At 38.1% G+C, this 22,845-nt stretch overlaps 1 protein-coding gene across 1 annotated transcript in view; it reads right to left on the bottom strand.

The window, feature by feature from the left end:
• The window catches only part of LOC308501252 (uncharacterized protein C1orf87), a 68,946-nt gene extending 48,206 nt beyond the window's left edge, over window positions 1-20,740 (bottom strand). Inside the window, exons 1-3 of the mRNA XM_081057302.1 lie at window positions 20,672-20,740; window positions 19,504-19,636; window positions 3,196-3,448 (exon numbers count right to left, since the gene is read on the bottom strand). Coding sequence (XP_080913428.1) covers window positions 3,196-3,448; window positions 19,504-19,610 — 360 coding nt within the window. The 5' untranslated portion in view covers window positions 19,611-19,636; window positions 20,672-20,740. The remainder of the gene's footprint in view (window positions 1-3,195; window positions 3,449-19,503; window positions 19,637-20,671) is intronic.
• Between the last annotated feature and the right edge of the window lie 2,105 nt (window positions 20,741-22,845).

Here is a 22,845-nt window from a genome sequence, read left to right as displayed (position 1 = left end):
ACCAGGAGAGCTGTGAGACCATTCAGTGAGACACAGACCACAAGAAGAAGGGCAGGATCAAAGGTTCTGCTTTGAACATGCTGAATCTGAGCCACCAACGTACAGCCAAGTGAAACTGTCCTTGACATCTATCCTTTTATTAAATCAGAATAACATCATGTGCCTCTACCTACCTCACAGGACTATTGTGGAGAACAAGCAAGATAAAACAGGCAAAAAAGGCTTTGAAAAGAACACACTATCAATCAACTGTGGTAGTTATTAAAATTAAAGCACTAACACTTTCATTTTCATGCTGTGAGATACAAAAAGCACACTCTAATTTTATTTTTGAAACTGTGCTACTTAGTTTGTTGCTGGTCACACATTCTTTTTTATTTTCTGAGAGAAGGCAGAGTTGATGATTCTGAGAAACAATGTAAACAACATATATATTTTCAAAGACACATAAAAAGCAGAATTTGGAGACAAAAACATCTTAGGGCTGGTAGTGAGAAGAGCCAGGCTCTTCACGTGTGAGACCTTGAACAAATCATTAAGATCGCTGAGCTTCTCATTTTTTATTTGTAAAACGAAGGTTTGCACATGTTGATTTCTAAGATAGCTTACTGTTCTCACATATATGAAATGATGGATTCACTTAACATTTTCAGCTTTACTTACCTCCTACTAATGATACTCTTCCAACTTGATCTGTAATTTAGAAAAAAGTTTCACACTTGCCATTCTCACCCACATTAGCTCAGTATTTATCAGAAATTTCTCTTTTAGAGCAAATTCAGCAGTCCAGATTGCCTGTTATGTCCCAGGCAAGAAAGCTTATTTTCATCTATGTGTGAGGCATGAGGACCTAGAAGGAGTTCTGATTAGTTTGCTTTTTTCACTGAGGCAGGATTCCATTTACCACTTAGTCAAGGTGGTAATGAGGGTCTCTGTACCAGGCAACTGTGGCTGCCATCTGGCAGGCCAGCGCCACACACTTGGCAGACAGAACCAATTAGGCCCCACACCTCTCATGAGGCCTTGCTGTGTTTGGTCCTGGGAGTTAGCCCTGCTGAGCCCCCCCATAAGAAACCTCTTTGAATTTTGGGATGGGAGGGGCACATCATCTCCCTCTGGCACTACAGAGCTAGCAAACTCTCCAGCTGATGGAGGTCCAAGAACAGCTTATCCATTGAACATTCTGCACATTCTAATGGCTAATGAAGAATCTGCACCAGGAATGGCAGCTTGATGTGGTAGGGGGAGTGTTATGAAACAAATTTCTATTTATAAGAGAAAACCTAGAAATGACTTAAATGTCCATCAATAAGGAATTAGTTAAATGAACCATGTTATATTTCTATAAAGGAATTAATACAGTTTAGTGATTAAGGACCTAGAACCTGGGCTTCAGCTGTGGCTCGACCACTTCTCAGCCTTACGATCTGGACAAGGCATTCTCTGTTTCTCAGTTCCTTCATCTATGAACAGAACATAATAAGGGTTCCTACCTCTTTGGGTGTTTGGGAATAGTGAGTTAATATATATGAAGAGTGTAGAATAACACTTGGCACATAGTAAACGTTATTTAAGTGTTTAGTTCTGAGGATGACTCTCAGAGAGTCATTAAATTTGATGGTTAGGATAAATCTTTTGAAGCCGGGGAAGAATTCTTGATATGAGGTGAATCAAACAGGACAACAAAGAATACATACATCAGATTCTCATTCTGTATCTATGCATGGATATAGTTTTCCTTCGTTGAGTTTTATTCTTAATTATATTCTCTTTCCATTTTCCAAAATTTCTATATGAGTATATACTATTTCATAATTAGAAAGATCAATAAAAAATTTAGGAAAATAAGAAAACGTGGGTAAACATAATATCTGCACACTTCTGAGTCACTTTAACTTTTCTGAGTCTCAGTTTTATGATCTATCCCATAGTGAGAGAAATAACTTCAAAGCTTAATTCCAAGGAACCAATGATAAAATTTACCTGAAAGCAATCAGGCAATAATAAAGTGTTTTATAACTATAATGTTCTTACCAAGGTCATCTGCTGAGAGCAACAACAACAAATATATTAATGCCAGAGTCAAAATTAGGTAAAAACTCAGAGGTCTTCAGAAATTCATAATAGATTATTTCACTTCTGCAGATACATTATGTTTTGCTCCAATCGGGCCCTAAATTCAAAAACCCATTATGAGAAAGCCAAAAGAAGACATTAACTGGGGATTAGGAAGCCTGAGTTCCAGCATAGGCTGTGTCTCTGACATCTTGGGCAAGTCACTTCTATTTCTGGACCCCAGTGTTCAAGTAGAGCTTGCAGAGTATGTGGTCCGAGAATCATTGGTACGCTGTTAATTACTCCAAATTATAATTTTTTTCAGAGTTCTTATGAGCAAAGGCCACGAATCCATAGGTTTTTATTTTCTTATATGACTAAAAACTAGCTCGTTTCTGAGTGAACTAGTAAGTACTATTAAAATTATAAACTAAAAATAGTTATGTTAGAGTTTATTGCAGACCCTAATTCAGCATTCTACTAAAATATCTAGCTGTCACTTAATACTTGGCAGCACTGCAAAACTCCTCCATGTATCCACTTAATTACAATTTCAGCAATTTTTGGAGATGGTACTTTGTTATCAATGAATTGTTATTTTTGTCTTTTTGGATCCAGTTTTCAATTGCTGCTATTCTTGTTTTCTAATTCCCAATTACTAATCATTTAGATTCATTATTATCAAGTCAGTTTGTTGTGGATTGTTTAGTTGATTCTTAACCGAGTTCAGTGATATATAGTTCTATCCAGATAATTTTGGGATGATAATTTTTTGATATGTAGATATGGTGGCAGTGGATTTTGAAATTAAATGATCTTTCCCTGTAATGTTGAAGCAGACAGACCCTCCCCCTCTAATACACCCCAACTTTACACGTATGGTGACAGTTATCACTGCATGATGACCATCACTGAGTTAGCCACAGATAGAGTAGGTTGACCAACTCAACTGGTGGTCAACAAAATGCAATATAGAAAATGATTGCACTATTCATTTTCAGATGGAAAAATTCTCTGTTATACAAAATATATTAATTACCATTAGTGCGTGTGTGCTTGTATGTATCTATGTTTCTATTCTAACTCCCAATTTTCCTGACTAATCAATTATCAAGGAAAGCTTAGGTATTTGTCACTCACTTTGCCATCCAGAAATCTGCTACTGAGTGCTCCTGTTAGGAGTTTCTGGCTGTTCTCTGGTTTCTGGTTGTTCTCTGGTTTCTGGCTGTTCTCTGGGTGCTTGCTTTCTTCCACATCATCTGAGTCATGATTGATTTGATGATCAGTGGGATTACCAAGAGTTGGGCGTTGTCTGATCATCTGCCTTGCATTACCAGTCACAGATTTCTGGAGCATGCTTTGAGTTTCAGCGTTCAAGTTCTCATTCTCCTTTCTGTGAAGAAATAGTTTTGCACTTTGTTACTCATGTTGCAGATCCACATGCACTAGGCTGGCTTAAGAAATGGAAGGTGTTTGTTGGTGTGAACAGTGGTAACTCAGTACAGTGGAATGAAGAAGTAGATGTTGGTTATTTGTCTACGGATTATTTACCATAGAGAAGCCATGTTATTACCTTCTCTGGCTTTATTTTCCCCACCCTCTTCCTTATGCTCATAAAGATAATGTATCCATCTCCTCTAAAACTTTTTACTGTAGGTAATGGCGGTGTCAAAAATGAACTCTAAAGGTTAACACGTATCTTACAAGTCTACCAGGTATTTTCAGTATTTGAATTACAATAGAAAAGGAAGAAAGTCAAGGAAGTTTGCCAGCACAGCACCAATTCTGCTCTATGTCTCTCCTTAATGCCTCACTTTGAGGCTTCTTTTTCTATCAGTAGTTCTCTATTTAAAATTAATATTGATAAAAGAAAAGGAAAAAATACTGTAGGAATGATTCAAAGAAATGCAAATAATAAACAAAATTTATTAACCTTGTTTGAGTTTAAAGACTTACAAGTGAAAATAATTACAAGGTTTGGGAATTGTTTTAAATATAGAAATTTTTGTTTGAAAATAATAAAACTCAGATGCTGATGTCTACATAAATAGATATAATTAATACAGTAGGTGATCTGATAAAATGTGTTAAGAGTCAGGAAGGTGAAACTCTTTAACCTAGTAAATCAATTTTTAAGGTTGCATATTATGGAAGAAAAATTAAAAACTCTAAATATTTAGTAATAAGTGGATATGTTGAATATTTTATTCTATGTCATGTGATAGAATGTATACAGCCATTCAATAGTTAGGGATCATTTTAATGATACAAGAAAAAGTACAGTTATACAAATAAGTGAAATACATAATTATCTAAACTATGTAATATTCATGTGTATAAGATATGTGTTTACGTGTGAGAGTACATAGTATATCTAGAAGGAAATATGCCAGAATAAACAGTAAGTATTCTCTGGGTAGTAGAACCCAGGATATTCAATTATGCTATTGCATTATATTATATCATATTATATCTTATAAAACTATTGTTCTAGACTTTCTACATGAGAAAGGATTATTTTATTATCAGGAAAAATAAATATGAAAATAGTTTTGCCTTAGGCCTCAAAAGCATTCTATAAATTCTAGCTTTTATAATTGACAGTGGAAAGGATCCACTTTAAAACACGTCATACTATCTGAGCGTAAATCAGTTGCTCCAATACTTGTTGATGTGAATCAAGCCAAACCATAGGCAAAGACTTAAATGTATGTATACATTTTTATACAGTAATCCTCTCAGTTGTGGCAGCATGAGAAGGAAAGAAGGCCTAGGAAAGATGTCTGAGGAGCACCTACGTTTACAGAAGGAAGAGGAACCCTAAAAGGAGATTTAGAAAAAATTATCAATAAGGTAAAAGGGAAACCAAGCGCGTGGGGTCTTTGCAGCAAAATAAAGAGGATGTTTGCAGACTGAGGGAATAGTGTATAGTTTCAAGTACTCCTAAGAAAGGTAAGCTCTGAAAAGTGTCCACTGAGTTAGGCCATAAGGACATCAGGAATCTTTATAAGGGAGCTTCAGGGAGATAATGGAGTGGGTTGAAAGAAGGCGGAGGACAAGAAACTGAAGACGGAAAGGCTAAAGACCTCTATGAAGAAGTTTGGTTGCAAGAAGGGAGATGGGGTGGTGACTGGGGTGCAATGTGGGTTTCAGATAGGACTTTGTTATTATCTTGTTGAAAGATAGTAGGGACTTTCACACATTTAAATCCCAATGGTGAAGAGCCAACTGAGACAGATAAAATGAGAGGACATCATCGATAAAATAAGATGAACCCTGATAAAGTGAAATGGGGTATCACTCAGAGAACAGAGGCAGGAATGAATCCTTAGGGTTGGGAGTAGGGAGATAGAAGAGAATGTAGGCAAATTTATTTGTATATTTGGAGATAAGGTATTGATCAAATTGCTGACAGCTTGAATTTTCTCTTTGATATATCTGATATGGTTACCTGTTGGCTCCCAAGGGGGAAGTGCTGGGGTAGGAAGTCTGATTAAGGGTAGATGGCTTGACATAGCTACTATGAGGAATGGAAGACAGCTGATGGGAAAAAGAAAGGTTGACTGGGCAAAAGTGAGAGGTCAGTGAAGACTGGAGAGTGCAGTTTTGTGGCATCAGTGTGAGAAGGTGCATGCTCTCCTCTGGGATTGCTCAGTAGTCCTGTGGAGATGCACAGAGGCAGACGGGTGCACATTCAGAGCTGGGCCTTTGTCAGACAGTTGCAGCTGAATGACTAAATAGAGCAAGATGGGAATATAAAAGAAGAGTGTATATTTAACAATAGTTCTTGCAGTGAGAGAAGAAGTATATACAGCATATTGTCCCTAACCTCAAGAAACTTAATTTCATTTCATTGTCCCAAAATAACACAAATAATGAAGTTAACGACTGGTATAAACTTGCTTTTAGAAGTCAGATAAACAGCCTCTAGATCAGGGGTGTCCAAACTTTTTTCAATGTTTTTCACCAAGGGCCATATGCAGTAAAATACACAAACAGCCGGGCCACTCACTCAAGGTGAAGTACGTATCGCCTCACCTGGTTTATTTAAGTAAACTAAACATATTTTTCGAATTTGCTGCGGGCCAATTAACAATGGGTCATGGGCCTCAGTAGGCCAGCGGGCCACCGTTTGGACACTCCTGCTCTAGATAGTGATTACTGTTTCAGGGAGATGTAGAGCCCAGAAGGGAATGTTGAGGGGCTTCTGGGATATTGGTAATTTTTTATTCTGTTTTTTTGATCTAGATGTTTGTTGCATGGGTGTATCATGTTTGTGAAAATTTAGTGAGCGTATACTTATGATGTGCACATTTATGTATATATATTTCTATAGCTTATTTAAAGAAATTGATATAAAATATACATAAATAACATAGAACATACCTAATTAGCATATAGATAAATGTCAAGTGAATGTTACAAAGACTCAGTGCTATTTGAAGTTCATAAGAGAAATAACTGAAATAAGTCAGATGGAGAAAGACAAATACCATATAATTTCACTTATATGTGAAATCTAAAACAAAACAGAACAAAGCAATCAAAACAAAACAAAAGCAAACTCATAGATACAAAGAACAAACTGGTGGTTGCCAGAAGAGAAAAGGGTAAAGGGATCAATGATATTGTGACAATTATATTGTGATAGACGGTAACTAGACTTATAGTGGTGAACACTATGCAGTGTATATGAGCAAATATTGAACAATAATGCTGCATAGCTGAAATATATATAATCTTGTACACCAATTTTATCACAAAAAACAATTTAAAAAGGGATATAACTACGGTCTGCAATGGTTGCAAAAATAATGGTATTACTGAGCCTTTACCACACAACAGTCACACTATAGTCATTTACATATATGAGTTTATTTAGTCTTCAGATCAGCCCTATAGGTAGGTGCTCATATTATTCTCATTTTAGAATGAGAGAATTAAAAGTCAGAGAGTTTATTTGATTTGTCCAATTTTACATGGCTTTCAGTAGTGGAGCCAGAATTTAAACCTAAGTCTACCTGATTGCACCTAAATTCCTACAGGAAAGGAGTCAGGAGAGGATCTGTGGAAGTTTGGGATTATGTGAGGAGCTGAAAATAAAGGAGGAGGCAACTGAAGTAGGAAGTGCAGGATTTAAAGGCAAACATTGGCTTGGGGTCAGAGAGTTAACTTCAGGATGAAGGCAAGGGAGATAAATCACCTTCAATAATCTTTGTATGGGCTGTCTCAGGACAGAATTGCCTAGGAAAGGTGAAATGTATCCGCCTGTCTGTTAAAATAGCCACAGTAGATGTAAAATCAAAAATAGCCTGTTAAATCTGTTCAAAGTAAAAGTTTTTTTTAAAAAAACATCCATAGCAGTTTAAAATTATCATGAAAATGACTCCCCAGCTGAGAAACAGCATGTGTCTGTTGTTAGCACAAACAATTCGTCAACACACATTGGTTGTTAGGCTGTTCACAAACTCGCAGTTCTTTCTTCTATGCTCCTATGCTCTCTACCTGAGGTACTGAAAACAGAAACCTGCCATTTCAAAGGAATAAAAAATGCCATCCTTACTATCTTGGAAGCACGACGCAGCTGGCTTCCTCATATGTACTTACTATGTCTGCTGTTGCTCTCAGGGACTCTCAGGGAGTAGAGTTTAGTGTCATGTGGTAACTACAGCAACTGGGAAGGATTACTGTATTGCTGAATGATACATACATGTGGACAAAACCACCCAATTGTTCTCTCTCTCATACTGTGCTCTTCTTGCAAACCAGCCCTTCAGTACCACTCTTTGCTACAGCTCAGTCTCAGGATTAGAAAGGAACGTTGCAAAGGCGTCTAGAAGTATCCTCTGCCCAAAGCAATGCAGAGAGTCTCCCTTGGCCCCCGCTTCCCATGTAACTCCCAATTCACCAGATCTCACATTTGATTTGGATTACACCCGTGCGGAGAGCATCAAGTCTCAAATGGAGGACCCGAGGGGCTCCGCAAAAAGGTCACCAGATGCCATCTTAAAGGTCTGCCAGCCTTGGCAGCAATTCAATGCCACCAATTTCCAACTGTGCACCATCTAACCAGCCCCAAACCCTCTGGAGAAGACGGTCCATATTGTGCCAACGCAGTGAATGGGGATCTAATTTCTGTAAATGAAACCATGTTCTTATTTGGAAGTAATAACAGATAATCAACACAATCAGGGTTTTCTTTCTTTCTTTTCTCTTTTTTCTTTCTTTCTTTCTTTCTTCTTTTTTTTTTTTAAGAGAACAACAAACTGAAAAATCAAATGGGACTGGGGAGGGAAGTGCAACTGAAAATCGCATCAAACCCCATGGGGAAGCTGTAATGTAAAGCCAGTGCTAATGTAGCAAATGTTATTGTGAGGAAGTATAAGGATTCTTTCTTTTATTTTTTTATGCTATGGAGCCATACCATGTATTATTATCAAAGAAATTTAGTCTTCAGAAAAATTTAAAAGTACATGAACTCCTAAACCTATGCCTGAATCATTTCTTCATCATTGTAATTATAGGAGCTAACATGTTTAAATGTGTCAGCTATCATATGCAAGTTTACATAAATTCTTCCAAGTTATCTTAATAATCCTGAAAATAGGTATTATTATCATCATTGTACAGAAGAGAAAACGGATGATCAGAGAGGTTCAGTAAATTGCCCAAGGTCACCTTGTTCGTACGTCCAGATCTAGGACTCAAACCCAGGTCTGTACAGCTCCAAAGCATATCCTTCTTCTTCAACATTACTCCTCAATTTTACACCCATAATATAGAAACTGTCTATCTTTAACAACAAAATTTTGATTCTCTTTTAAAATAGTAATAAAAAATAAAATATATAAAGTCCATCTTCCCACATAGGCCTAAAGTCCCCTTACAGACCACCTAAGAGGACATCCTTCAGCTTTGGTTTGTAAACTTTTCAAGAACAAGGAATTCAGTACATTCCCCAAATATCCCATTTCTTTCTTTGTAACACTGAGTCAAATTTTGATATCAATGCAAATAATCCAAGTTTGTTTTTCATGGTATTTGCACTATACTGTTTCACAGAACAAAACTGATTTCCCAAATTAGGGTCATTTTGGCTGCAAAATTAGCAACCAATTCAACAGCAAATGTTCTCGGGTATGATGTACTTTTCATTTACAGAAAATGATATCCCAATATACCTACTGTTTCTTCATTTATATGAGTTCTACAGCATTAGATAAGTTTACACCATGGGTGTTTCCTTCTGACTTGTCTTTTAGTTATGCATTACTGCCTTCTTAGTTGAGGTTGTAGTGGCATCCAATCCGCTCTTGGTCTTCTGACTCTGTTGTCTTCAAATTTACCAAAATAGGTGATAACTGAAAAATAAAGTATGTAAAAAGAAATAGGGGACCATAGAGGAGTTTCCAACCAAATATGCTTAAGTGGGATGGAAATGACTCCATGAAGGAATCGACATGTAAAATAGCAGTTGAAAGAAAAAATTAGCGATGCAAAAATATTCCAGATAGGGGGAAGGGCTTGTTCTTGGAGAAAATGACAGTGATCCTAACTGTTGAATCTCAGACCACCTGAGGGGGGTTATAATCATGCAGGGTGCTGGATTATAAAACAGATAGTTGGCTCACTCTGAAATTATTAAATCAGAATTAAACAGGACGAGAAAACTTGCATTCTTAGCAAACATCTCAAATGATTCTTGTGCACACTAAAGTTTGAGGAACCACATCATACAGAATGAAAAAAGAACGTCTTTTCCATAATTATACAAAATTTACTCATAATTTAAGGCAGGTAGTGGTTCAAGACATGGACTTTAAGTCCCATAATACTGATTTTTGAATCCTAGCTCCAAACATAGCTTGTTGTGTGACTTTTGGCAATTTACTTTTCATCTCTGATTTTTAGTATCTCATCTGTAACAATAGAGAAATAATACTTATCAATATAAGATGTACAAAATATTTAGCACTGAGCCTGGTACTCAATCAGCCCTTGACTAATTCTACATTAGTCATAAGTTAAAGTGCCATCTCCTTTATCAGCACCTTCCTATTATTACCCAGGTACAAAAGGATGGCTCTTTCCTTCAGACACCCAAAACTTTATTGATAGGCAAAACTAAAGTTCAAAAGATCAAAGTATTATAGAACATAAGAACTGAGGAAACGTCTTTTAAATAGTTAAATAGAGATATAGTTAATGTAATCTGACTACCTTTGTATTTAATAACAAGAGTAAATACAAGTACTAGAAATCACCCACTTTGAAAAAAAAAGTAGATTAATTAGTATTAAAAATCTGCTCTGATAAAGCACAATTCTTAATTTTGGAGAAAAATCCCCAAGCATTTCTTTATCACAATGTCTTCTGATGGATTATACCCAGGAGCTTTGCAGATAGTACTGCTTTTAAATCTTTGAGCTAACCTTTATCAGCTTGAAATTTAATGTCCTTTGCACTTGCATTCTCTCCTGTTTTGCTTTTGCAAGTCTAAGCAAAATGATTGTGCAACTGCCTGGCCTCTTCACCAATTATGTCAGTGCTGTAAGGCAGTTTCTGGGCCAGGTCTTCTGTTCAGACTATGAGAAGATGGGGCACCAGCAGTTCTGTCTCTGGGCCATCTTCTGGATACATCCACAGAGTCTATGGAATGGGGAGCAATAATTATTGCTATGTTATTTTCTTTAATTAGGTTGAACTAAATCAGGGGTACAGTAAGAGATTGTGGATTTAAAAAGTGTACTAAGTGGGGGGAGAGAGATAAATAGAGCGCAGGATTTTTTAGGGCAGTGAAGCTACTCTGTATAGCACTGTAATGATGGATACATGTCATTACACATTTGTCTAAACCGATAGAATGTACAACGTCAAGAGTGAGGCTTAAGTTAAATTATGGATTTTGGATGATTGCATGGTTTCAATCTAGGTTCATCAATTGTAACACATGCACCACTCTGGTGGGGAATGTTGAGAATGGGGGAAGCTGTGCATATGTAGTGGAGAGGGGTGTGTGTGATATATCCATACCTTCCTCTTAATTTTGCTGTAAATGTAAAACTGCTCTAAAATATCAAATCCTAAAAAAGCATACTATTTATAAATCTGTGCTTACTAAAAATTATAATTTGGTGAGGCATTATATTATCTCTTTATAGAAATTTTCCGCATCTATACACAGGAACTTATGTTTGTTTTGCTTTTAAACCAAACTAGAATTATGCAGTTTTGTAATCTTAAAAAAAATACTGTCAAAAATATAATGAGGTATCTTTACACATCAATATTTATGTCTCTGTAAGAACATTTTATGCCAAAGTAAATGCACTTTTAAGGCTTTTGATAAGCATACCCAAAAGCTAGTAGCATAAGAGTACTCTTTTCTACCCCCTTGTCAACCGTATTTCCATTATAAAAACATTTCCAATTTGATTGATTAAATGTAATATCTTATTGCTGTATAAATGTTTTTAATTACCACTCAGGTTGAGCCCCCGCCCCCCTCCACCAACCCACACACATATCTCATGCTTATTTTTATTTCTTCTGTGATTTGCCTATCTAGACCTATGGCCTATTTTTAAAATTGAGCTGCTTGTCTTTTCCCTCCTGATTTATAAGAGCTCTTTATACATTAAGAGGATTAATTTTTTACTGTCATATATATATATTGTCAATAGTATTTTGCTTTTACCTTTTATTTTTGTTATATTTTTTGAAATATAGAATTTCAAATGGTAAAGTATTAACTTTTACCTCATAGTCTCAATATTTAGAATCAGTGGGCACCTATTTTTTTTATAACATTGATTTGGCATTCATTCATATAATGCTATATCCTCTTACTTAAAATTTTATGCCTCTATGTCTTGTACTAAAGGCATATGTCCAGAACAGTATCTCATGCTTCTTTACATGCCTCACAGTGCCTAGAATAATGATAAACCTATTGTAGAAGATTAATAAAGAAACGTTTTAGTGCAGAGGAAAGGGCATACGAGAGGTATACTTTTAGCATATTACTTCATCACTTTGAACTTGTGAAAATGGAGGTAAATAATAGTGTGTGCTCTGATATTCTATTTTAAGAATAGATTGCGTTGATGGACATTCAGGTATTCTGTAGATTATATCTTGAAAAAGCAAAAATAAGGTATTATGATCAGTTATTTCTTTAAAAAAATGAATAAGTAGGGTACTTGAATTTCTTAAATCACGAAGTTTATCCAGGTGTTATACAGGAACTATAATGGGTCGTTGCTACCATGTCCTGACTGGATTGCCATAATGACGCCCTAAACGGTCTCTCTCTCTTTTTAATCATGCCTGTTTCAGTGTATCTCTCCACACAGCAGCAAGAAACATCCTTTGCAACGCGTAAATTCCACTGTGTTCTCCACTGCTCTCAATTCTATATAGAACATTGTATTCTACATAGAAAAAAACCGAAATTCCTATCATGGCCCACACAGCCCAACATCTGAGCCCCGCTGGCTTCTCTGACCTCATTTCCTTCCCCCTTTTCCCGTGTTCACTCCGCTCCACCAACATTGGCTTCCTTGTCCTCATTAAACATACCCATAGGCTTTCTTTTGTCTGTTCCCTCAGCCCAGGATGCTCTGTCCTTACAGAGCTGCATGGTTTACTCTCTTATAGATCTGTGGAGGCACCAGGAGGGTGGTGATCACCTGTGGTGTCATTTGGTACAGGTGGACCTCATGGGCAGGAAAGCAGCAGCTATTCACACATGGGTGCCCAGATCTTTGGCACTGTGCTCCCAGAAAGTGATGCTGTCCCACTTTTTATGAAGCAAGCGTAAGGCAGCCTTGGATTAAAAATTCTGCTTGCATTCTAGGTAGTCATCTTGGGATCTGTTTGTAGCAAGTGCTAGGAAAGTCAGATGACGGATATCTGGAGAACTGGGGACCTATGGGAAGTCGCAGCCTCTTCTGAAGCAGGACAGAGAAGAAGGAGCCCCTAGTTTCACAGAGAGTTGGAATCTGGTGAGCCACGCGCATGGGTCAGTCTTAGCCCACTCACTGCTAGCTGACCATGGATAATTCTCATTGGGTAATTGTGGCTCTTGTCTCCACATCGTCTCAGTTTAAATGTCACTTACACAGAGACACCTTCTCGGAAGACCCCTTGTAACTTGATGTACCTTTATGATCCTCCTCTATTTTTCCTCATTGCACTGTCCTCACGTGAGTGGTCATTGCTTATTGGTTTGTTGTGCGTCCCCCATCACTACAAGGCTAGGTACACTACTGTGTCCTCAAGGCTTGGTCCTCCATAAGTGCTCAATTAATGTTTGTGGAAAGAATGTTAATGGAATTCCATATATGCATTGATTCCTACAGCTGTTAATGTTACTACTTTAAAAAAGTTCAAGAAAGTAAAAAATAATGTATTAATATGAAAGGCTTGGAGGGATTAACAAATGACAAGCTATGGGCTCCAGGGAAGTCACGTGGAAAAATACCAGAACTCTATATTTCTTGGCTATAAATGTCAATGTAAATTATTATAAGTATTTGCTACTTTTTCCCATAAAACCTTGCAGTCAGCTTCACCCTCTGCTTAACAGTGCTGTACCAACATCAATGCAACTATGGAATAAAGTGCTTTGGGTCACTGATTCTTGGCATTAGAAGGAGCTATAGAGGCCAACTTTATTCACTGGAAGTATCTCTACTCACAGGAGTTCCTTGAAATGAACCCAATTCCTCTCTGAGTTCACAGCTCAATCCCAGGCCACATTTTATACCCTGGATCTTCCATAACTCCACAACTTTAGTGTCCACACCTTTGGTGTCTCGGGGTCCCTCCTAAAATGTGGCATCCAGAGTGAAGCACAGTACGGCCTAGGTGACATGTCCACTTCTGAGTACAGTGGGCCTTCCACATCCCTCTATCTGGATACTCTCAGCTAATGGTGAGCTCAAACACAAGTGTAAAGGGGAAACACTCCATTTTGTCCTCTGCTCGACTCTCTATTACTACCATACAACTTCTGGTCACCCAAGGTATGGGTTTTTTCCCCACACCAAGCAGTTCTTCATACCAGCGAGGTGTCCTACAATGCAATTCAGTTCTGACCCTATCCACATGGAGTTAGTGCAGACCCCACAGGTTAAGGGCTCAGTCCCACAAGACTGCCATACCCACTTCAGATGTCAAATGCAAGCCCAAGCTGTTACCTGTGTTTCTGACAGATGGGCTATAAACCAGGGTTCCCCTGACCCCCTCTTCCAGTTTGGTTAATTTGCTAGAGTGACTCACACAACTCAGGAAAACTGTTGAATTACTGGAATACTGGTTTATTATAGAAGGGACAGCCAGTTGGAAAGACGCATAGTGCACAGTATGTGGGAAGGGGCATGGAACGTCCATGCCCTCTCTAGACACACTACCCTCCCAGCACACAGAGGTACTGAGCAACCCGGAAGCTCTCAGAACCCTATACTTTTGGGCTTCTTATGTAGGCTTCATCACATAGTTACAATCAATTACTAATTCAATCTCCAGCCTCTCTTCAGGGAGGATGGGGAATGAGGCTGAAAGTTCCAAACTTTTAATCAAGGCCAGTTCTTTCTGGTGACCAGCCTCCATCCTGAAGCAACCTAGGAACCCACTAAGAATATCGTCATTAAAACAAAAGATACCCCATTACCCAGGAAATTCCAAGGAATTTAGGAGCTCTGTGTCAGAAACCAGGGTCAAAGACCAAATATTAGAACATAAAATGCTCCTAGTGCTCTTATCTCTTAGGAAATTGCAAGTGTTTTAGGAGCTTCATGCCAGGAACTGGGAGCAGAAACCAATAATTTACTATTATTTCACATCAAGTACAGCCCAAATATTTATTCACATAATCATTTACACATATGCTTAACTAAAGACAGACTTTGCATGTATCTCTGTTGATTTCATCTTGTTAGTTTTAGCTCCTTTTCCTGCAAAGCTTCCCAGCATCCACTACCCACATGTTTATTAAAGTGATTTGTCTGTCTCCTTCAGTTGTGAATTTAAAAATGTTGACTAAGAATAGGGTCACATACAAATCCTCTCCACCTCCCCACCACTCCAGCACGTAGTATTTACATCAACTATTCAATCACTACCATGTTGGTGTGTCACCTATGTTATACTGCCCAGTCCAGAATTCTCTGCCTTATTTCAAGACTTTATGAACAGAAATGTGCCTAATGACTCATTGACATTAGTGAATAGTGTGTATCTTTATCATTCCCTTCATTTGGACTGTAGTAACCTCATCAATAAAGGAAATGGGACCAGTTTGGCATAATCCGTTTTTAGTGAACATGTACCACTACCCTTAGTGACTATCACTTTGTGTTTTGTTTCCACAACTAACAGTTAATTCTTTGGCCTGCAATTTGCCAAGAATTGTCTACAAGCCTCAAATTCTGAGGTATTGTTACCCAATTTTATCTCCTTTTAGAAAATGAGAATATTTTTCTCCTGTCACTTGGCATATCTTCTTGATGAGCTATCAAAGATTACTCATCAGGGTTCCAAAGAAACATCTGCATGCTATGTTAGGAACATGGGTCTTTAGAGTTGGATTTAAAGCAACTAAGTATTGTCTTTCTTGATCTTTACTTTTCTTGGCATCCATTGTACTCTAATTCATTTATCAGGCTTTCAATATGCATAAGACTTTGTGTTCAGTATTAAGGGTACAGTTGTGCATATAGAGTTTATGGTGAAATGGGGGCAGACAGATATGCATGGAAAATGGTCATAGAGTGTCATAATCCCCAAGTGAGTGATGGGAGTCAACAGGGGGAGGGAGCAGGTGAATCTGGGGCTGGTGTCACCTGATTAGACTTGCATTTTAGAAAGATGACAATTGCCGTACTTGGTAATTGGTTTTCAGTGTAATGTTGCATAGGAATCACCTGGGAATTGACTAAAATGCAGATTTTGCATCAATATGTCTGGAAAGAGGTCAAAGATTCTGCAGTTCTAACAAGGTCCCAGGTGAGGTTGATGGTGGTGGTCCATAGACTATATTTTGAGGAGCAAGGTTTTAACGAATGGATTAGAGAATGAGAAGATTAGAGGCAGGGAGCTTGGTTGGAAAATTAATGTAGTGATCCAGGAGGCAAATGAGAATGGAGCAAACTAGGGGACATTTGTTTCACTCTTTGAAGCCTATAGGTTGATGTCCTTCATGACAAATATGTAACTGGGTAGGTATTGAGTATTTTCCTTTCATATGTCAATAATTGTACAGGCTAAATTACGGAAAGAGGAAGGGAGCTCAATTCTAGTCTTTTAACTAACAATAAGTGGCCTCACTTTAAGCCACTCACTGAGACCTCAGTTATCTCATCTCATCTGTAAAATGGAAGACTGGTTGTTAGGGGTTGAGTTGTGCCCAAATTCATATGTTGAAGTCCTAACTTCCATTACCTCCAAATGTGACCTTATTTGAAAATAGGGTGCCTGAAGGTGTAATTAGTGAAGATGAGGTCATGCTAGAGTAGAATGGACCCCTAATCCGATTGACTGGTTTCCTTATAAAAAGAGAAAATTGTACACTTACACGTATGCCACATATGCTATGTGAAGCTTAGAGTTATGTTGCCACAAGCCAAGGAAATACCGGAAGTAAGAAGACAGACCTGGAACAGATAGATTGATCCTTACTGGGCACCTTCAGAAGGAGCACAGCTCTACCAATACTTGATTTCAGACATCTAGCCTCCAGAACTATAAGACAATAAGTTTCTGTTGGTCTAAGCCACGGTATCACAGTTTGTGATACTTTGACACAGCAGCCCTAGCAAATTAATACACTGATTTATACATTTAAGATCATTTTCTAACAGACTATTCCATCTTTCCCACATATCCTACAGGAAATCTGAACTAAATGTGGCCATATGGGAAGGAAGATTTCTGTTTTTCCATTTATTATTAATTTATGATTTTTCTTTTTGATTCAGATTCTCCTTTTAGAGACTTCTTCCTTTTATTATTTTTTGGCTTATACTTATGTTTCTTATGTAGATTTTTTATTAATAGGTTCAACTGATTCAACCCAAAGAAAATACCCAAGGTATAGATGTAGCATAATTAAAATGCTTCAGAGACAGATTTTGGGACATGCATGACATGGTAGTGGTGGATCTGTCCTTACCTCAGCAATAAGAAGCCTTTTGAGAATTATTTATTTTTGAGTCACACAGGAGTATTTTAGCAAAGCTTGTTAATGGTCCTATGTCATTCCAGCAAAAGTAACATCAAGCCCATAGAAAACAGAAACAACAAAACTATCTTAATGTAAAAAGAAAAACAAAACTTTTTTTTCCAGTTGTCATAGAAGAAACAGAGTGTCTTTTATTTTACAATTAATGTAGCTGATTTAATAAACTCTTCTGTTTCCTACATTCTGAAGTTTAACAAATAAAGAAGAAAAATAAAAGGCACCTTCTTATAAGACAAAGGGAATTTTTCCCTATTTAAAAGGACAAGGATCCTTCCCTTATCCATCCATTTAGGAACATAACGTACTTCCCCCAAATAAGACCTAGCTGGATCATCAGCTCTAATGCATCTCTTGCAGCAAAAATTACTATAAGACCAGGTCTTATATTAAAATAAGACCCAGTATAATATAATGTAATGTAATGTAATATAATATAATAAATACTAGGTCTTACATTACTTTTTGCTCCAAAAGATGCATTAGAGCTGATGGTCCCGCTAGGTATTATTTTCGAAGAAACACGGTAGTAGACACTGATACTCTTGGAAAAAAGAAGGGGTGTGGGATGAAAGGGGCAAAACAAAACCTCAGAGAGAAACGGAATGAGTAGAGTAGTAATGTCACCATTTGGGTAGGAGGAGGAGAACTGAGCAGAGCTTCCAACTGACCATATTTGCTTTTCTTGACAATGGCTGGCATTTGAGAGGAGATCTTAAAATAATCTGTCTCTGTTTCCTTATCTACAAAACAAAGGTAACCTGCCTCCTAGGCACAGAATATAAAAGGGATGGAAATATTTCATAGGAAGAGATTTGATTTTTCCTTAAATGTCTTATGTGTGGAAAGATTTCCCTTAATAATAATAGCAGAACTATTTATAAAGCATGTTGAATACACTATTAGGCAGTGGAAAGGTGATTTGCATTTTATTTTTCTCACTTGATCCTCACAACGACCCTACTAGATAGATATGTTTTATCCCCACTTGATAGAGGTAAAATATGAGGCCAGAGATGTTAATCAACTTTCTCAATGTCAAAAAGGCCAGGAGGGCAAACAGTCAAGATTCAGACTCTCATCTCTCAGCTCTGTAAGGAACCCAAAAGCATGACTCATGTGCCTCAAAGCTCACTTCCTGTGCTATAGCAGACATTACTAATTGATTACTAATTACTAATAGCACTCACTTTGGAATCTAGTGGGGCTGACAACACAGATAGTGAGGAGGTAAAATTGATTTGCCCTTCTAAAGTCTGTACTCCATAACAGTAGTCCTGATGGTCTCATCTTCAGAGATTCCGATTCAATAGATCTTGGGTTGGACTCCAAATCTTTATTTTTAAGGACTCTCCAGGTAATTCTAATGATAGCCAGATTTGGTATCCACTGCTTTCTGCACCTACGTTTAGTGAGGCCAGATCTTTTTACTGTTTGTCTGTTTGTTTGATCTGTGGGTTTCTGTAGTTGAGGAAAGAGCTATGGAAATCATCTTAAGAAGAGAAGGCAATTATTGACTAGCTACTATCTGTGGAATGACTGCTAGATGAAAGGCAGGTCTAGTACCTTCTGTTTCTCTTGTGAACCACCACTACTCTGGAAGGAAGAGCTAGTCATACTCTTCTGTGGCAAGCATCTAGTGAAGTTTAGAGATATATGAGTTACCTCCCTCAAATGTGACTGTGATGAGTTTGGAAGGGAAGAAAAACTTCTTAATTTTGCTCTGAAAAGCCCTTGCTTAGAGGAGTATGGAATAAAAAGAAGAGTAAATGAAAATCTTACAATTTATTATTTATTATTAATCACACTCCTTTAATTCATAACAAATTGACTAACAACTTTTCTCCTCCCCCCCCCCAAAAAAAAAGGATTACTACATGTGGTAGATTACAAATCTGATGAGGAGAAGCACCAATCCTCCATTAATATTTATAAATGTCTCAATGCTTATATTCCCCATCTATTTGGAAAATCAGCCCAAGTAATTAAGGAGCATGGGGAATTATAAAGATGAAAAATATCAGGAAAACAGTGCGCATGGAAGTTATCAACACTATTTTACTTCAACAGTTATATCTTAATGACTTAATTTTCCATAGACTGCATTGTTAAAATGTAAATTTCTAGATTAAAAAAAAACCCCACAAACAAACCCAAACTTCATTATCATCCAGGCGAAACAGATATTTTTCAAACAGTAAACTTACGTCTTTGGCTTCTCCACAAGATACTGAAAGTATTTACTTCCGATGATTTTTACCACCATCTCAGGCATTGCATCTGATCCACGGGGAGTCTTCCACACGGAAGACATGATTCTTCTCAAAACCCCTTCAAATCCTTGGGGGTGGAAAATAAGTGGAAAATCTTTTCCTTTTGACCTTCCACTAGGCAACTGTAACATCCTTGTCAACAATAACAACACTAAGAAGTGGACCAAGTGCTTTACCTATGTTATGTTCCTTAGCACTCCTAGTAAAGACATGAGTAAAATAGTCTTAATTGCTATTATCATTCTTGTTTTACACTTGGGGGAACAGGCGTTAATGTAGTTATGTAACTAATATCACATAACCAGTAATTAGCAAAGCTGGGACTCCCACCAAGAGGTCTGCACAACTGGTCTACTGAGTCTTGTGACAACTCTACCTTCCTGACATCAGATGGCATTGTTGTGAAGTCAGAGTGTGAACCAAGACTTTAGTGGGACATATGAAGATCTTATATTCAGCTCTGATGTTCAGTCTTTCCTTTTATGAAACCTGGGTAATTCCAGTTCTACTTACAGGGATTTAGGACGAGATAATGCACCTGAAGGAGCATCATACATAGGAAAGAGTGTTTTGTTGTTGTTGTTATGGCTGATCTGTTTTTGCCACAAGCCAATGAATCTGAAATTGAGATCCTGCATTAGATAAGCACTGGTGTTTAAACAGGTCTGATGCCAAGGGATACTAAGAAGTTCTGTAAACTTGGCCCCAGGCTGACCACTCCCTTTTAGAGCCTCTCAGAGACTGAAAGCCTTCAGAAAACATTCTGATCCAAATGCTTGCTTTACAGACTGGGAAACTGAGGCTCAGAGAGGGTGTGTTATTTGATCAAGGTCCCACAGTGAGTGAGAGCATTTCTATTTCTAGTACTAGGGCCTGATAGCTAGACCAGCGTTCTTCCCTAAACCCCAGCTTCACTTAGTGTTTGGTTAGCACTGGGACCTGCTCTATGAGGGTAGCCCTCATCAGCAGGACCTGCAACCTCTTTCAAGTTTCTGGAAACTTCGAGGACCAGAATTTATGATGGCAGAGTCCCCTTTCTGCCCAGCAGCTGCGCCTCAGTCTTGAGCCCTTTCCCAGGAAAGAATAGAGGGAGCCGCCTTACCTCTGAGGCTGCGTTTCTCCACCCAGGCAGCTCAGGTGTGCGCAGTTTGTGCTCTGCCCCAAGGAACCAGACGCCAGGCTCTCCCGCGGGGTTAGGCAGGGGATTGGAATCCAGGAGTCTGTCCAATCACAGGGCCAGACTCAAAGGTGGAGGCTGCCCCCGCCCAAATCGCTAAGGACGCTGAGGTCTGTTGCTGCTCAGGGACCTCGCGTTTCTATCCACCTGCATGAGGCAGGGGACCTTTTCCCCAGGTGCCCAGGGTGTGGCGGCTGACAGGCTTAGGCTGTTCTCAAATCTGTGTTTTGGGTCTTTCTCAACGCCCTGTGAGCGTTTTTCTTAAAGCCCACGTAGCTTACCTGCTGTGGTCACTCACACCTGTTCCTCTCTCCCTTAAGTATATTTTCCTTTATGAGATTTCCACGTATTTGGGAATCCTACATTTGTCTGTTCAAATCCAGGCTCCTCCATTCTATTGCTTTGGATAAACCCCTTATTTTCCCTGAAGGAACAAGAGGTTCAGTTTCCTCATCTGTAAAACGGAGAAAAATAATAACACAGGCCTAAAGGTAAGTTGGTGATGAAGTTTAATAAGAACATAAAAAATAATTTTGAGTGGTATCAATTTTTCATGTCCTTCATTTGAGCCAGATGACTATCACCTTATAAGTTAACAATTACCAGTAAAATAATTTTATTTTCATTTTAAAGATTAAGAAAACAAGCCTTGTTGAGAAATTACCCAAGACACCACAGAAGCAATTGACAGAGCCCAGAATTGAATATAGCCCTACATATTCCAAAATGCCAGGCACTTTTTACTGTGATAAAAACTTCAGCAACATGGTAAAGGCACTGCTCTTTAAATTGACTCCAAAGTGGTAGGCTTTTTTGTTTGTTTGTTTGTTTTTATCAGCAGTAGCTGCTGCTGATATCCATACCACCTGCTTCCTGCCCTCTAGTTGTACCATGTTTTGTGATTTACTATATCATCTCCTGGCACATGCAGCCAGAGATGCATGATTACAATCAGCTCCCGCTTAGGGCTCACTGTCTAGTGGGCAAGACACACAGGTACATTCTCTGGTATACAAAGTGCCATGAGCGTAGAGGAGAGGGGCCAGCTCCCTTCTCACCCCTCTAGCCCAGCCTTCACATTGTCGCCAGATTAGTGCTTCCAAGGCTTAACTTGGATATTCCTCTCTTCTAGTTCAATATTTTAAAGGACTCCTATCAGCCATGGAGGTTGTCCATGGTTTCAAAATCTTCTGTGCCCTGATCTCAAGCTTCATGTCTAGCTTGAGCTCCCACTACTTCTCCCAGGTTTGCTATACTGCATTCAATCCAGTCTACTTACTGGCCTGAATCTGCCTTTCATTTTTCTGCCTCTGTGCCTTTGTTCACCCTGTTCCCTCTGCCTATGATACCCTTTCATTTCCTCATTGTGTCAGCCTGCTACCCATTCTTTTTTTTAAACAAAATATAGTTAACAAACAATATTAGTTTCAAGCGTACAGCATAGTGATTCAAAATCTATATATCTTATGAAGTGATCAACATGACAGTTCTAGTAACCTTTTGTACCACACAGTTATTGTTATATTGTTTACTATATTCCCTATGCTCTACATTACATCCCTGTGGCTTGTTTATTGTATAGCTGGAAATTTGTACCTCTTAAATCTCTTCATTTTTTTGCCCATCCTCCCACCTCTACCCATTTGTTGAATTTCTTCTCAGATGCTCAAGAGTATGTGTCTGGCAATCACATATACCTTGGGTTCAAATCCTAGCTCTGCTAATTCAGTGTGATATTGGGCAAGACATTTAACATCTTTGTGCCTTAGTTTCCTCTTCTATAAAATGAGGATGTCTTTTGGTGAAGATTCATTGAATTGTATGAGTAAGGCACTTAAAATAATGCTTGACATATAACGAGAAATATCAATGTTTGCCATCATCATTATTACAATTATCTGTCAGAAACCAAACCAGATCCCAGCAGCTGAAAATGGTTTCTTCATTCTTTGTATAATTTGTGGTTTCTCTCTTATAAAATGTGTCTTTCTTTGCCTGATAGTATGACTCTTTGTTTGTATCAGTTGTCATGCCTTCTTAGACTATGCTTGTGGTAGGCTGTATAATGGCCCCCGAGATGACCACTTCCTAATCCCTGG

Source organism: Rhinolophus hipposideros (genome assembly GCF_964194185.1).
Source record: "Rhinolophus hipposideros genome assembly, chromosome: 8".
In the NCBI taxonomy this organism is placed as follows: Eukaryota; Metazoa; Chordata; class Mammalia; order Chiroptera; family Rhinolophidae; genus Rhinolophus; species Rhinolophus hipposideros.
Note: the sequence above shows the minus strand (reverse complement) of the source record. Positions and strands in the feature narration are given on the sequence as shown.